The sequence below is a fragment of the Ruditapes philippinarum genome, unplaced genomic scaffold (assembly GCF_026571515.1).
Source record: "Ruditapes philippinarum isolate M1 unplaced genomic scaffold, ASM2657151v2 ctg7617_1_1_1_1, whole genome shotgun sequence".
Classification (NCBI taxonomy): Eukaryota; Metazoa; Mollusca; class Bivalvia; order Venerida; family Veneridae; genus Ruditapes; species Ruditapes philippinarum.
In genome coordinates, this window is record NW_026855215.1 from 57,324 (window position 1) to 70,571 (window position 13,248).

At 34.1% G+C, this 13,248-nt stretch overlaps 1 protein-coding gene across 1 annotated transcript; it reads left to right on the forward strand.

Moving 5' to 3' along the window:
* Positions 1 to 3,101: 3,101 nt before the first annotated feature.
* LOC132742516 (E3 ubiquitin-protein ligase rnf213-beta-like) lies at positions 3,102 to 13,240 on the forward strand (the record flags this gene model as incomplete). Its single annotated transcript, XM_060730952.1, has 2 exons — positions 3,102 to 3,871; positions 5,284 to 13,240. Coding segments are annotated over exons 1-2 (8,727 nt in total), but the record flags the coding sequence as incomplete, so codon positions are not given.
* Positions 13,241 to 13,248: the final 8 nt, after the last annotated feature.

Genomic DNA, 13,248 nt, shown 5'->3' on the forward strand with positions numbered 1-13,248 from the left:
GCATCTCACAAGTTCAGAACAAAATATTTTGAAAAATACAGTAAGTAAAGCTGTTCAAAAGTTGGACATATAATCACAACAATCATGCTAAGCCATCTTTACAATATTACTATTACTCTATTGATAATTAAATAATTAGCCAGCTAACACTGGGGATAAATTTATAATGTATTGACCTATCAACACATGTATTACCATCTATAGATTTAAATGTCTCATCTCTTTCATAATTATATCGTAAGTATAACTCTGTAAATACGTAAATATAATGCAACATCATATAAAGATATACATGTATAAAACATTAACAATTAAGTTTTGGTATCTACTTTTTATATAAATATAATTATGAAGCTCATAAACATTGGTACTTGGACTAGAAATCTAGTAGGAAGAAAACTATAATTCATGGTACAGAAGTAAAAGGAATCTCAGATACTCTATATCATGTGAAAATTGAGTTGTGTCTTAGCTTGTTGGCTTGGATGTGTCGGTGGCTGCATCATGCGAACGTTGTCTTTGCCTTTTTGATCTTTATTCTCGTCTTTTAGCGTTAAATGCATATCTCTCAGAGTAACAAATACTGTCCACATTTCAACCTCTTATCAGACTGACTTGATTTTTCAAGCCAGGGAAATCAGTGGTGGTAAGTGGGCGGTTGGGGGGTAAAAATTAATAAATTTTTGAAATTCATATATAAATCCGTGGATGTTTCTGATAAAATTTACTTTAATAATTGGTCATTCTCAACAAATGTTTTAATTACTGCATGTTAATGATTTATACACATTTACAGGGATATTATATTATGTAGGTCCATATTTCATTTCTCTAGCATACTTGTTTCATTGTGCACTTTAATCTTTGAAATAGGAATCCTGGACTTACCATATTAGATTTTAAAGGCAAATTGAGGCTAATAAAATATTTTTTACGCTACAGTATAGATCTGTTATCTAACTTTTGATTGAGGAGGGGGTAAGAACTGTAATCTAATTGTGAGGGAAATGTGAAAAAGCCAAATTGCAGCTTACTCAGTACATCCGGTATATGGTTTTCTGAAAGCCCTGGGTTTGCATCTGATCAGACTACTTATGTTTCTTCCCTGTGATATTTGACCATGATGGTATGTAGCTGAACAGTGTTCTCTGTACTATTCGATGTTTTGCGCGAAAATCTGTGAAACAATATTTACTTATCTGTAATATAAAGGAACTAATCAAAATGCGGTAAATTGCTTAAAGACTGGGAAATTTAATGACACATCTATGGCACACTTTAAACATTACACTGAATCTTAGTTCTTCAAACCTTGTGTCAGCAACCGAGTCTGTAATTCAATGTGTTATGCTGTTGTCATTGCTCTCAAATGATTTCTTATTTTCCTAATGTGCATGTTTTAACTGTCTCGGGTGTTTCTAAGGATACTTTCATTTTTTAGAATTTATATTAAAGCATGTGTCAAGTGCTGTATTTCAAAATTGCCCCGTTTTTCATGTTAAAGATTTTTTCAATTTATAAATTCTATATTGCTCATGTCAAAATCAAGGTCGTGGGGTTGCAATTTTCCATTTATAAACATACTCATTCAAATGGTGTCTGCAATCATAATGTTTTGGATTTCATTACTTCCGAAAAATACACCCTTTTCCAGATTTTGCATATGACTTAAGAATAAATTTGAACATAGAATACATTATGATTGTAATGCAGATAGAGCACTGATGAAATCAAATGAGTTATCAGCACTCATTGAAATAAATTTATTTTTAAAAAGATGTTTAAACTTTAATTTGCAAATGCAACAAAGTTCGTTTGCAAACTCAACATCAAATATATTAATTGCATCATGCCATAAATAGATTTTAGGATAAAAGCTGGTAATTTCTCTAAACAAATAATCATTATTTTTGCAATATTACTACCTATTATCCAACATATTGAAAGAAATAGAGAAAATTATTCTGTAGTTAAGTTATATCATGTAAGGAATTACAACAGAAATATGTTTCATCGTATAAACTAATGGATTTAGAATAGTTAAAATGAATAAAAAAATTACTCAATATGGAATAAATTAACACGTTGCATGCTCAGAATGTGTTTAAGCTTTTTCGTAAAATTGTTCACGGTAATGTTTAAACTATAGAAATATTTGACCTCGTTCCTTTTGTTATGTTTGGTCTAGGTGGTTAATATAGTGCCCTTCTTTCTTGCATTTTTGTTTAGACTTTTTTATTTTTTAATTTTATTCATTACAGGTTTCATTGATTACAAAACAATTCGTATTGTTTTGTCATGGTTATGAGGTAAATTTACTTATTGGTAGAAACGTTATACCTATGAAACAATCTACTAAGTGTGCACAGATATTTAGGGCAGAAGTTTCGTTTCCATTGAATTATGTAAAACAGCTAACTTATAGTTATGAAAAGAAAAGCACTGGTTATTTTTCTCGAACAACTCACAACAAACATAAATTTCCACTGGACACAAGATGTACATTTAGAGATTGCTGGGGGAAAAATGATTTCACCGATGGCATTGTATCACATGTAAAGGATATTTGCGATCAGAACCAAAGCGCACTTGAAGCAAGCATTGAAATCGAAATGTTACCATTCAAATATTTGAGCATTGAAGACATAAACTCTATCATATTGGTATTGTTAAAATTTTTAGGAGAACAAACTTTGACAGAAAACAAACAGATTACCATGATAGCAATTTTGCATGCAGTATCTGAAACAAAAGGAAAATTGGGAAAACTTTACATATCGGAAGACTACCTGTATGATATTTTTTTCCCTAATCTTGATAGTTTTAGTCATGAAGGATTTCTTGGGAATGAGACACTCGATGAATTTGTACGTAGCCTATGTTGGAATTGCTTTGGTGATATACACTACGATCTTTCTTATTTGAATTATGCTTTCCCCTTATTTGAAGTTGAGAAATTGAAAAAGGAAATACAACTTATAAAGAGGAAAACCATACCATATTCGGAAAAAAATAAAACGAATGTCGTTAATCTACTTACAAAAGTGTTTCAGTCGCATTCACTTGGAGATGTAAGATCGTATGTCATTACTCAAATTATTATGGCGATTCCCTTCGATCTTCTGATTGGTACATATGAGGTTATTTGCAACTGTCCAGAAGGATTGGAAGAAATTGTGGCAAAAGAAACACTAAAACGGACAGAAAAGATACTTGAAACTCTTGGTGAGGACAAACTAGGAAGATTTCTCTATTACTGGGGCATCTTACTCAAACGTACGGATCATGCTGAACCCTTTGTGCAAGTATTCGAAAGAAGTTTTATAAAACTTGTTAATTCTTCAGCTTTAGAAAACCTTCAAAGGTTCGTCGGAACAGCTAAGACATCTATCCTTTTTGCATCACGAGAGAGTAGAGAGAGGTTGTTAAATGCAATTGCAACGTCTGAGTACAATTCCGAATTGTTCATTATTCTCACCAAGTTACAAGAGTTTACTGAGACAATACATTCACTTGACCCTTCGATTTATAAGGAATGGTATGACCACAGTTTCAGTATTAAAGTGGACACAAAAAAGCATGACATAAAGCAAGTATGTCATAGGCTGAACGAAATATTGTCTCCTGAAGGAAATATTGAAAAGAGGGAAGTAGTAAAAATAGTACAAAATATCTTAATACTTGAACTGAAGAAGAGCGCTGTTGAAAGTATATTAAGAGTTACTGATGTATTTGAAAAATGCCTTATCAAAGATGTCTTGGTTGAGACATTCATGGAACATGTTTCAGAAGAAGTAAGGCATACCAGCTCCGACGTTTTGAAACTCCTTGAACCATTCACCGTTCAAGGTATTTTAAGGATAGAAACAAGGTTAGATTATTTTACATATGTTGGTTAAATATATTTTATTTGAGAAAGAAGTGAAACAATATTCCTGGTATGATAGAACAATGAGAGATACTTTACTTTTAATTTTCAAACATATGTTCCAAAGTTCGATGCAATGCTAGATTAAAGTAGTGGCCTGTATTTTGTCTTAAATTGAAATCATATACCGACATTGCATGTAAATAAAGACAAGTTTTATGGAACTTGACACATTTAAATTTTAAATAGCAAAAAAGAAATATTCGTCTTACAAACACAACTTGTATCATAGTTTGGAGACCTTTCTGTTGAAAATGTGTCAGGGTTAAATCGTATACATATACATGCACAGTGCGTTAACTGGAGTGCGGGTATTAGTTACCCGCACTCCAGAGCATGCCCATTGATTGGCTCATTTTTGCTGGGGTTTACATATTGTGACGGCAGAGAAAGGTAAAGCGACAGAAATATCATATTCAGATGTTCGCTCATTGGTTCATTTTTGCCGGGGTTTCATATTGTGACAACAGGGAACGTGTTTTTATGTTTGACTATGATACAGAAGAGGAAGAACACCAAAACACTCGGTAATCTGATTAATACTCGGGGGCTACGCCCCCTCGTACAAATCAGATAACCTCGTGTTTCGGTGCTCTTTCTATTACTTGTATCATAGTTTGGGGACCTTTCTGTTGAAAAAGTGTCAGAGTTAAATCGTATACATATACATGCACAGTGCGGTAACTGGAGTGCAGGTATCAGTTACCCACACTCCAGATAATGCCCGTGGATTGGTTCATTTTTGCCGGGGTTTACATATTGTGGCGGCAGAGATAGGGAAAGGGGCAGAACTATCATATTCAAATGCTCGTTCATTGGTTAATTTTTTCTGGGGTTTCATATTATGACAACAGGGAACATGCTGTCATGTTTGACTATGATACAAAAGAGAAAGAACACCAAAACACTCGGCAATCTGATTTATACTCGGGGGCTACGCCCCTCGTACAAATCAGATAGCCTCGTGTTTCGGTGCTCTTTCTATTACTTAACTTAATAATGATAAACATAAAACTGTCATTATGTTCATTAAAAGGAAAAAAGGAAAACCTTAAAACCATAATTATAGATATGTTATGTGCTTTGTTGCTGCTGGCCACAAGTCTTGTATGATAATACTGATCAGTCTTCATGCAGTATTGTGCATGAATATGTTTTTATAAAAGAAATTAAAGATACGATAAAACAAGCATTAAGGCACATTAAGATGCCAATATTTCAACATTTATGTCATCAAATCGTAAAGTACAAAATATATGATGTTTAATAGCTAAGAATCCTAATGAAAATATATAATTAAAATTATTTCCATGATATTAATTTAGTGTATTTTAGTATCTCGCTTCAAATTGCAGATTTAAAGCTGATATCATATACTTGATTGTCGACAAGTATGCTAATATGGTGGAACTGTCATCCGAAAAACAGGTTTTGTCAAACGTCTTTAAGATGAACCGCTTTTACACTGTCCTTTTTAAATGTCAAGGGGAGTTTACAGAAAGAATCAAAGTACACCCGTTTTGCATCAGAATTGTTCAGTTTGTACATTCTCTTGTTGAGAAGTTGACCGCTTCTGAGATAGATTACAAATTAATGAAGTACATATCTTCCAAGCAATATGAAGTAGAAGCGTTTGCTGTTTTGATATGCGGGTCTCAAGATATACTGGCATTGATAGACTCAAATATGAAAATATTTAATGATGAAATTAAACGTATTGAAACTGTGAAATATGTACTATCTACAATTAAATCCAAGGCGGTTAATGTTCCAAGAAATTTTGAGAAAGTTATTGATGATGTAAAAGAAAGAGAAGCAAGCTTATACAGCGGACACATTACTGGAAACACCTGTCATTTACTATGGGAATCAATGGAGAAAATACCAGGTACCTGTCTTCAGCTGTTAACTGTTGTTAAGTCAGTAGTATTCTGGAATTTACTTCGAGACAAACTTGCAAATATGCTAGAGGAACGAATTGATACTGACGTATCTGGTCAACCAATTGAAAATCACGACCTTCATTCCAATACAAATCAAGAAGGAAATACAGCCGATATGGAAGGAGAAAAAGGCGCTTACTTTTTGCAGTCATCTTTAGATTACATTGAAATGGTGCAGACCGATGGTTTACAATTATATAAAGATTACATGCAGACATTTTTAACAGACAATAATCAGAGCATGAAAGACATATTAGATATGTTCAACAGTAAACCAATCATGAATTCTACCAGTTCGTCATCAAAACCAGATATCGATAAAGAAAAGGATATTGCAGATAAAACACTATGCATATCATATGACCATTCCACATGGAATACCTTAACTAGAATTTACAGTATAGGCGACATAGCTTCGAAAGTCAATATTATTCGGCTTTTTCTTACCGTATTTGAGAAAAACTTGACAGGTGATCAAACAGTTTCTGATGCTCTTGAATCCTTTGATAAATTGCTGAGAGGGAATGTGAATGAATACACCTTTTTACAAGTAAAGACATCATTGGAAATGGTTTATTCTATTGTGAATAAACTTTCGGAATCAACGTTTGATATAATGTCTTCTATAGGACATTGCTCCTCACTTATTGACTTCTTGAGGGACATTTTGGATGAGGACATAAGAAATCTTATTGACGCAGTTGAAGATATATCTGAGCAACAGGTACAAGAATCAACAGTTTCGGGTCTAATTGAGATTAAACAATTGCTTTTCCCCATTCTCAAGCAGAATCTGAGTTGTCAACATATTTTAAACGTTTTAGAAGATCAAGTGAAAGAAATAAGCAATAGTTCAACATTGCCAGCAAAGGTGCAGCAGTGTGTAGAAAACATTCATAATCTTAGGTCCTTATATAACAATGTAGCAAACAGAGGAGAGCAAACAAAACAAATAGTGAAACACATACTTGATTGTGGCTTTTTCACATTTCAGTTAAATGATAAAACACAAACTGTTCAGTTGCAGGCAGTATACACTCTGAATGAGAAAACTGTTACAAAAGAAAGAGCTGAACTGAGTGACTTAAGAAGTCGTTCATTACTTCTTATGAACACAGACAGAAAAGAATCACTAAGCAGTCAACTGTCTAGAGAACAAGTGGAAACATTTGTTACTTACGTTGATGAAAGTATAGAACTAGCCGAGCTATATTCGCAATTGCATACATCTGGTCATTGCTCGTATATTTTAATCGATAAACAAGTTGAATCATCAGCTCTTTCAGCAGAAATAAAAAAACTAGCAAAGGAATCTCATAACTGGGAAATAGAGTTGTTCGAAGAGAGGAAGAAACATTACCTTATGAATTTCATTCATGGTTTTGGACTGCACTCGATGTACGAATATTTAAGTACTGGTGAGAAAATGAAATCGGGAAACATAAAAACACTTGAATGTGCCGTTCAAACCATTTTGAATTTCATTCATCCAGAAATGATAGCAAACAAATTTAAGGACACATTTTTTGAAGAAAACGGATCTTGTCAACCATGGAGTAGTGCAGCCTGGTTACATTGCCTTGGAATGGCACTACATACATCATATCTAAGCATATCTGAAACCTGCGACAAAAAAGCAATTTACACGAAAGGGACAGCGGACTCTCTCAAAATGACAGATGTTGTGCAAAAAGGAAAATTATTTTTAGCTCAACTAGACGAAAACAGTTTATACACAGTAAGAACTGTCATCACCTTATATGCCAATACAGTAAACAAAATGCCTGCATCTCACCAAGTTCTATTTTGTACTAAAGAAACATCATTAGACGAAGTAGAACTGTTGGTGAGAAGATGTTCAATGGCCTATAAATTTTACAAAGAGACGCCATTATACTGTATTGCTAATGTTGAACTTCTTCCAAGTGAGTTATATGCAGATTTTCTTGATATTTTAGGACACATTTCAGAGAATTACGTTAATTTTCTACTTGCACTTGTTTGTAGAGGCACAAATAGTCACCAAATAATAGAAGAGCTTAATGAGTATAAAACAACAGTAGCTCCAGTTTCTGATGCATTAGTTAAAAACATTTTTAAAACTCAACACGAAAACGTGCTAACATTAACGTCAGACTTAGCTGGTATGGGAAAGACAAGTCAAGTTTTCAAGAAAGCACATATCGAGAAAAAGGTAGTCTCTACATTTCATATAAGCGGAACAACTCGCAAATTCAGGCTAGTTGAAAGGTTGGATTCTTTAAAAGTGAACTCATACCATATTTTACATATTGATATTGGAACTGTTGATGACCCAAAGGAACTGGATACCTTTCTGTTTGAGCTTTTAATTCTACGGTATGTTTCGGCTGGACGGATATCAGTTGCATTAAGAACAGAATATGTTGTGTTAGAAATAGCAAACACAATAAATGAATCGTTAAGAAATTCATTGCAAACGGCTTTACTGTTTTCCCGAGAGCACCTTATTTGGAAAAAATTTGATGATTTCCTCGTAAGCAAAGAAATACAAAGCCCCGTTCAGATCGTATGCAAATACCTAAGTTTCAATGATATTGGATGTCTTGACAGAAAAAATATCAATTTAGATGTGTGCAAACCTTTGTCAACAAATCGATGCCGAAAATTACTGAAATCTTTCTTTGGCCTAGAAGATGAGTTGTCTTTTCCTGTTGTTAGAGCGACTTTAGATGTACTAGCTGATCAGTTTAAAAAAATGACATGCAGTCCGTTTTTCAAAGTATCACGATTGCAAGATATGATAGGTAATAAAGGTGATCAAACTTTTAAAAGCAGCCTCGTGATGGCAATGGCAACAAGTACAAAAGAATTTGCATCGCGATCTGTTAGTAGCTGTAGATCTACCCAAGCATCAACTACACAGTATGACGAAGACACAACACCCAATTCGAACGATTTATCCACACATATTATGCAAAGGACTAAAGGTATGATCAGATGGGAGGATAGCAATCATCTAATGTTTGTTTTTCATTGCCAGAATATACAAACTTTGTCACCAATTTATCGCGATCAATCCAAAGTGCCATGCAATATTCGAGATATATTTTGTAGACAAATGAACAAGGAATTGCAGGATTTCAGAGCTCTGAGTCAAAGCGAGCTCCAAAATCTTCTTCAAAAAATTGCACGAAACAATCCAACACCTTTACCAAGCTCTGAGCTGGCAAAGATAGCATCAGGTTATGCATTGACTCCAGATAATTTATTAAAAATGGTTTTGATTATGCTTCGTATAAAAGCTGGCGTTCCAGTAGTTATAATGGGAGAAACAGGCTGTGGTAAGACGTCACTAGTACGTTATCTAGCATCAATTTGTGAAGTACATTTTGATGTTCTGAATATTCATGCTGGGGTCACAGAAGAAACTATTATTGAAACTGTCGATTATCACTGCTCCGAGTCTATGAAATGTCTGCAAACAGAGCGATGGCTATTTTTAGACGAAATCAACACATCCGAAAGTATTGGCGTCATGACAGAAATTATTTGCCACCAAAAATGTTTAGGAAAACCAATTCCACCGAATTTAGTTGTGATGGGGGCATGTAATCCTTACAAACTTAGGTCAAAGAAAGACATTGCTACGGCAGGTCTCACTATTAAATCACAAAACGACGAATTATCGAGACTTGTTTATAGAGTACTTCCCCTTCCAGAAATGATGGTTGATTATGTCTGGGATTTCGGTTGTCTAAACGATAACGATGAAAAATTGTACATTATGAGAATGGTAGATGGACTTCTTCCAAATGAAAAGTTTCACAATTTGTTTTCGGATTTGCTTTCAGCATCGCAGTCATTTGTTAGACAGAAAGAGGCGTCTTCATATGCTGTAAGTTTAAGAGATGTAAACAGATGTAGTATTTTGATAAAATGGTTTGAAAATATTCTTCGCAATAAAAAGCCATTAAAGGAATATTCTCTCAACTGTGATCTTCATATCAGAGCGATGATTTTATCGCTTGCGCATTGCTATCATTGCCGCTTTTCAAGTAAGGATACTCGCAGTGACTATCGCAAAACACTCCGGGCAAAACTAAAGGAATATAATATTCCCGAATTTGATATCAGCCATGATGTCATTGCTGATATAATTGTTGAAGAACAAAAAGATTTTATTTTTCGTATGGAATTACCCGAAGGAACTGCATGTAACTCGGCTCTTATGGAAAACGTTTTTGTCATTATTGTTTGTATTTACAACCGCTTACCAATATTTGTTGTTGGAAAGCCAGGCTGTAGCAAATCGCTTGCAATGCAACTTATAAGAAGTAATCTCAGGGGAAAAGATTCTAAAGATCCCTTTTTCAAAACGCTTCAACAACTGTACTGTGTCTCATTTCAAGGATCGGAATCATCGACCTCAGACGGAATATTAAAAGTTTTTAAGAAAGCATTAAATTATCAGTCATCAAATAGTGCTGATTGTGTTTTGTCTGTAGTCATTTTAGACGAAATTGGTCTTGCTGAAGTTTCAAGATTTAACCCTTTAAAGGTTTTACATAATTTACTTGAACCAGATGGAGAACTGAGGCCTCATGTTGCTGTTGTAGGCTTATCTAACTGGTCGCTTGATGCATCAAAAATGAATCGGGCTATTCATCTTTCACGAACAGATATGGATGAAGAAGAGCTATATAATACTGCAAAGGCAATAAGTGAATCATATTCCACAAAGAGAACAGAAAGAGACTCTTCTTCAACAATTTCTTTCCTTGATGCCGTAGAATACACTACAGAAATAAAAAATGCTGACATAATAAAAGACATTGAACATGAGCTCCAGGGTATAGCAAAGTCATTCAAAGAATACAGCAATAGGTCTAGATTTAAAAACTTTCATGGATTGAGAGACTTTTACGCTCTTGTAAAATATGTTGCAAGACAATTGACAACTGTAAGTACATATCAGGAGTCTCTTCAAACTGATCTCGTGTCAAATGTTGTTCAATCTGGTCTTGAGAGGAACTTTGGAGGTCTTCCGACTGAAAGCAAAACATTGTATGAAATTTTCAATGTTTACTTTAACCTAAATATCAATATTAAAAGGAATGTACTTGATTTGATAAAAGAAAATGTAAATGATCATATTGCTCGACATCTTTTGCTTGTAACGTGTGGCGATTCATCCTTAGGGATACTGGAACAACAGCTCAATAGCATAGGTCGAAGTACAAGAGAAGTTATCTTTGGAAGCCAATTCGAAGACGACTTAACCGATGATTACAATTACAGAATTCTAAGTAGAATTATTTTGTGTATGGAAGAAGGGATCATACTTATTTTGAAAGACCTTGAAAACATATATGGAAGTTTATATGACATGCTGAATCAAAACTACGCAGTTATAGGCAATAAACGGAATTGCAGAGTAGCTCTTGGTGCTTACAGCAATCCGATTTGTCAAGTTGCAAAATCTTTCCGATGTATTGTGTTGATGGACGAAACAAAAGTTAAAAGATGTGATCCTCCATTTTTGAATAGATTTGAGAAGCAATATATCAGATTTTTAGACGTCTTAACAACAGAACAAAAGAATCTTGTTGATCAGTTAAAGGAATGGATTAAAGGCCTTAAAGACATCCAAGAACGTTCTTATGACTTTACAGACATGTTCCCTGTATATAGTGATGATCTTGTACCATCTTTAGTATTGAAGACAGAACGGGAAAAAGAGAAGATAGGACTAGTTGATGAGAGCATTTCTGTTATAGACAGATGCAAAACAAAGTTATTATGGATTTTTAAACCAGAAGCAATAGTACGTCTTAAACGAGCTATTGCACCAACTGCAATGCATGAGGCTGATGAAATTAAGGCCGCATACTTTGATTTACCTATTCATTGCGGTCTTGATAGTTTTATATCTTCCCAGTTGAAAAACTTGAGCGGTAGTACATCAAAGGAAGGGATTTTGACAATTGTATTCACGAACAGTAGCATGCACATTAGTTTACAACAGAGTCTCCTTTGCAAAAATGTTCAAACAGAAAAACTAGGAACCTTTAAATCTGAAAAACAGGTTTCAAACAAAATACAACATTTTTGGTCTTTGGATTCTCAATCAGATATTCTTATTATTCAGTGTAGTGCAGTAGATGATGAAAAACATATTCTATTGACAAAATCGATAATTGAAAGACACAGATCGACATATGTTTCTAAATCGAACCCAAGCAAACATGTATATTTAATTGTGCATACGCCTATGTATAAAGGATCTTCGGAGGCAGTATCTCAATTAAACTTCATGTCGGACTGGAATCTAGTTATGTTGGATAGTCTTGAGTCTTCAGACACGGATTTACCTTCATTGTGTGACATGGATATTTTAAAAGCAATAGAAAATAAAAGACCGCTCGACAAAAGTTTGATTGCACTTTTGTTCTGGTCCTTTACCAGAATAAAATATTCCCCACATGGCAGAGATGTTGACAGTATAAATGCCATACTAACAAAAATGAAACAGTCGCAAGAGTTCCTTACATTTCTGGACGAAAGTATATGGAAGATAGTTTCAGATATGGAAATACAGGAGAAGGATTGGCAAATTAAAGTAGCGTGTGACATTCAAGCTCTTCGAAATTCTTCAAGTTTTGTAGATGCACTGGAACAATACATCATGCGTGTGATAAGAATTCCTTTGACGAAATTAATATTTTGTTTGGAAAGCCATGGTTTATTAGAAAGTTATTTTGTCGAAGATACAGTTTCAGCTGATCGAAGGAATACTTGGCTAGATCTTGTACAAGATGAACGTTTGTTTTCGATTGCCAAAATACCTGATGAAACAGGACCTGAGTGTTATTCATGTGATACCCCTGATTGTGCATTACAGATGCCGTTTAGCAAAATGATATTTAGTATTATAGAACAGCAAAGGGATGAATTTATAGAAGATTTGTCTATCCTTAAAAGTAATTACAAAATAGATGATCAAGAAAATGTGCCATTGACCTTGATAGAAGATGTTTTGGCAACACAGGAAAAATTGGCACTTCGTAATATCCCTGATTTGAACCGTTTTTGTTATGAAACATTTGAAAAAGACTATATTCATGATTTTTCAAGCCTGATATCTGTTACTTTTTGTTCTGGAATGAGGAAAATAAAAAGGGCAAAATACATGGAATGGATTGTTAGGCAGAAAAGCGATATTATCGATAAAACTAAGATTGACATAATTGTACGTCTACATGCAACGACTTGGATGAACACATCACTATTTAGAGCTGAAATGCAACTTTTAGCTCTGTGTGAAAAAGTTGGTCTTGAAAAAGAAACATTGGAACATGTGATACAAACAAGTGGGTTAGAATGTAGACAAATTTC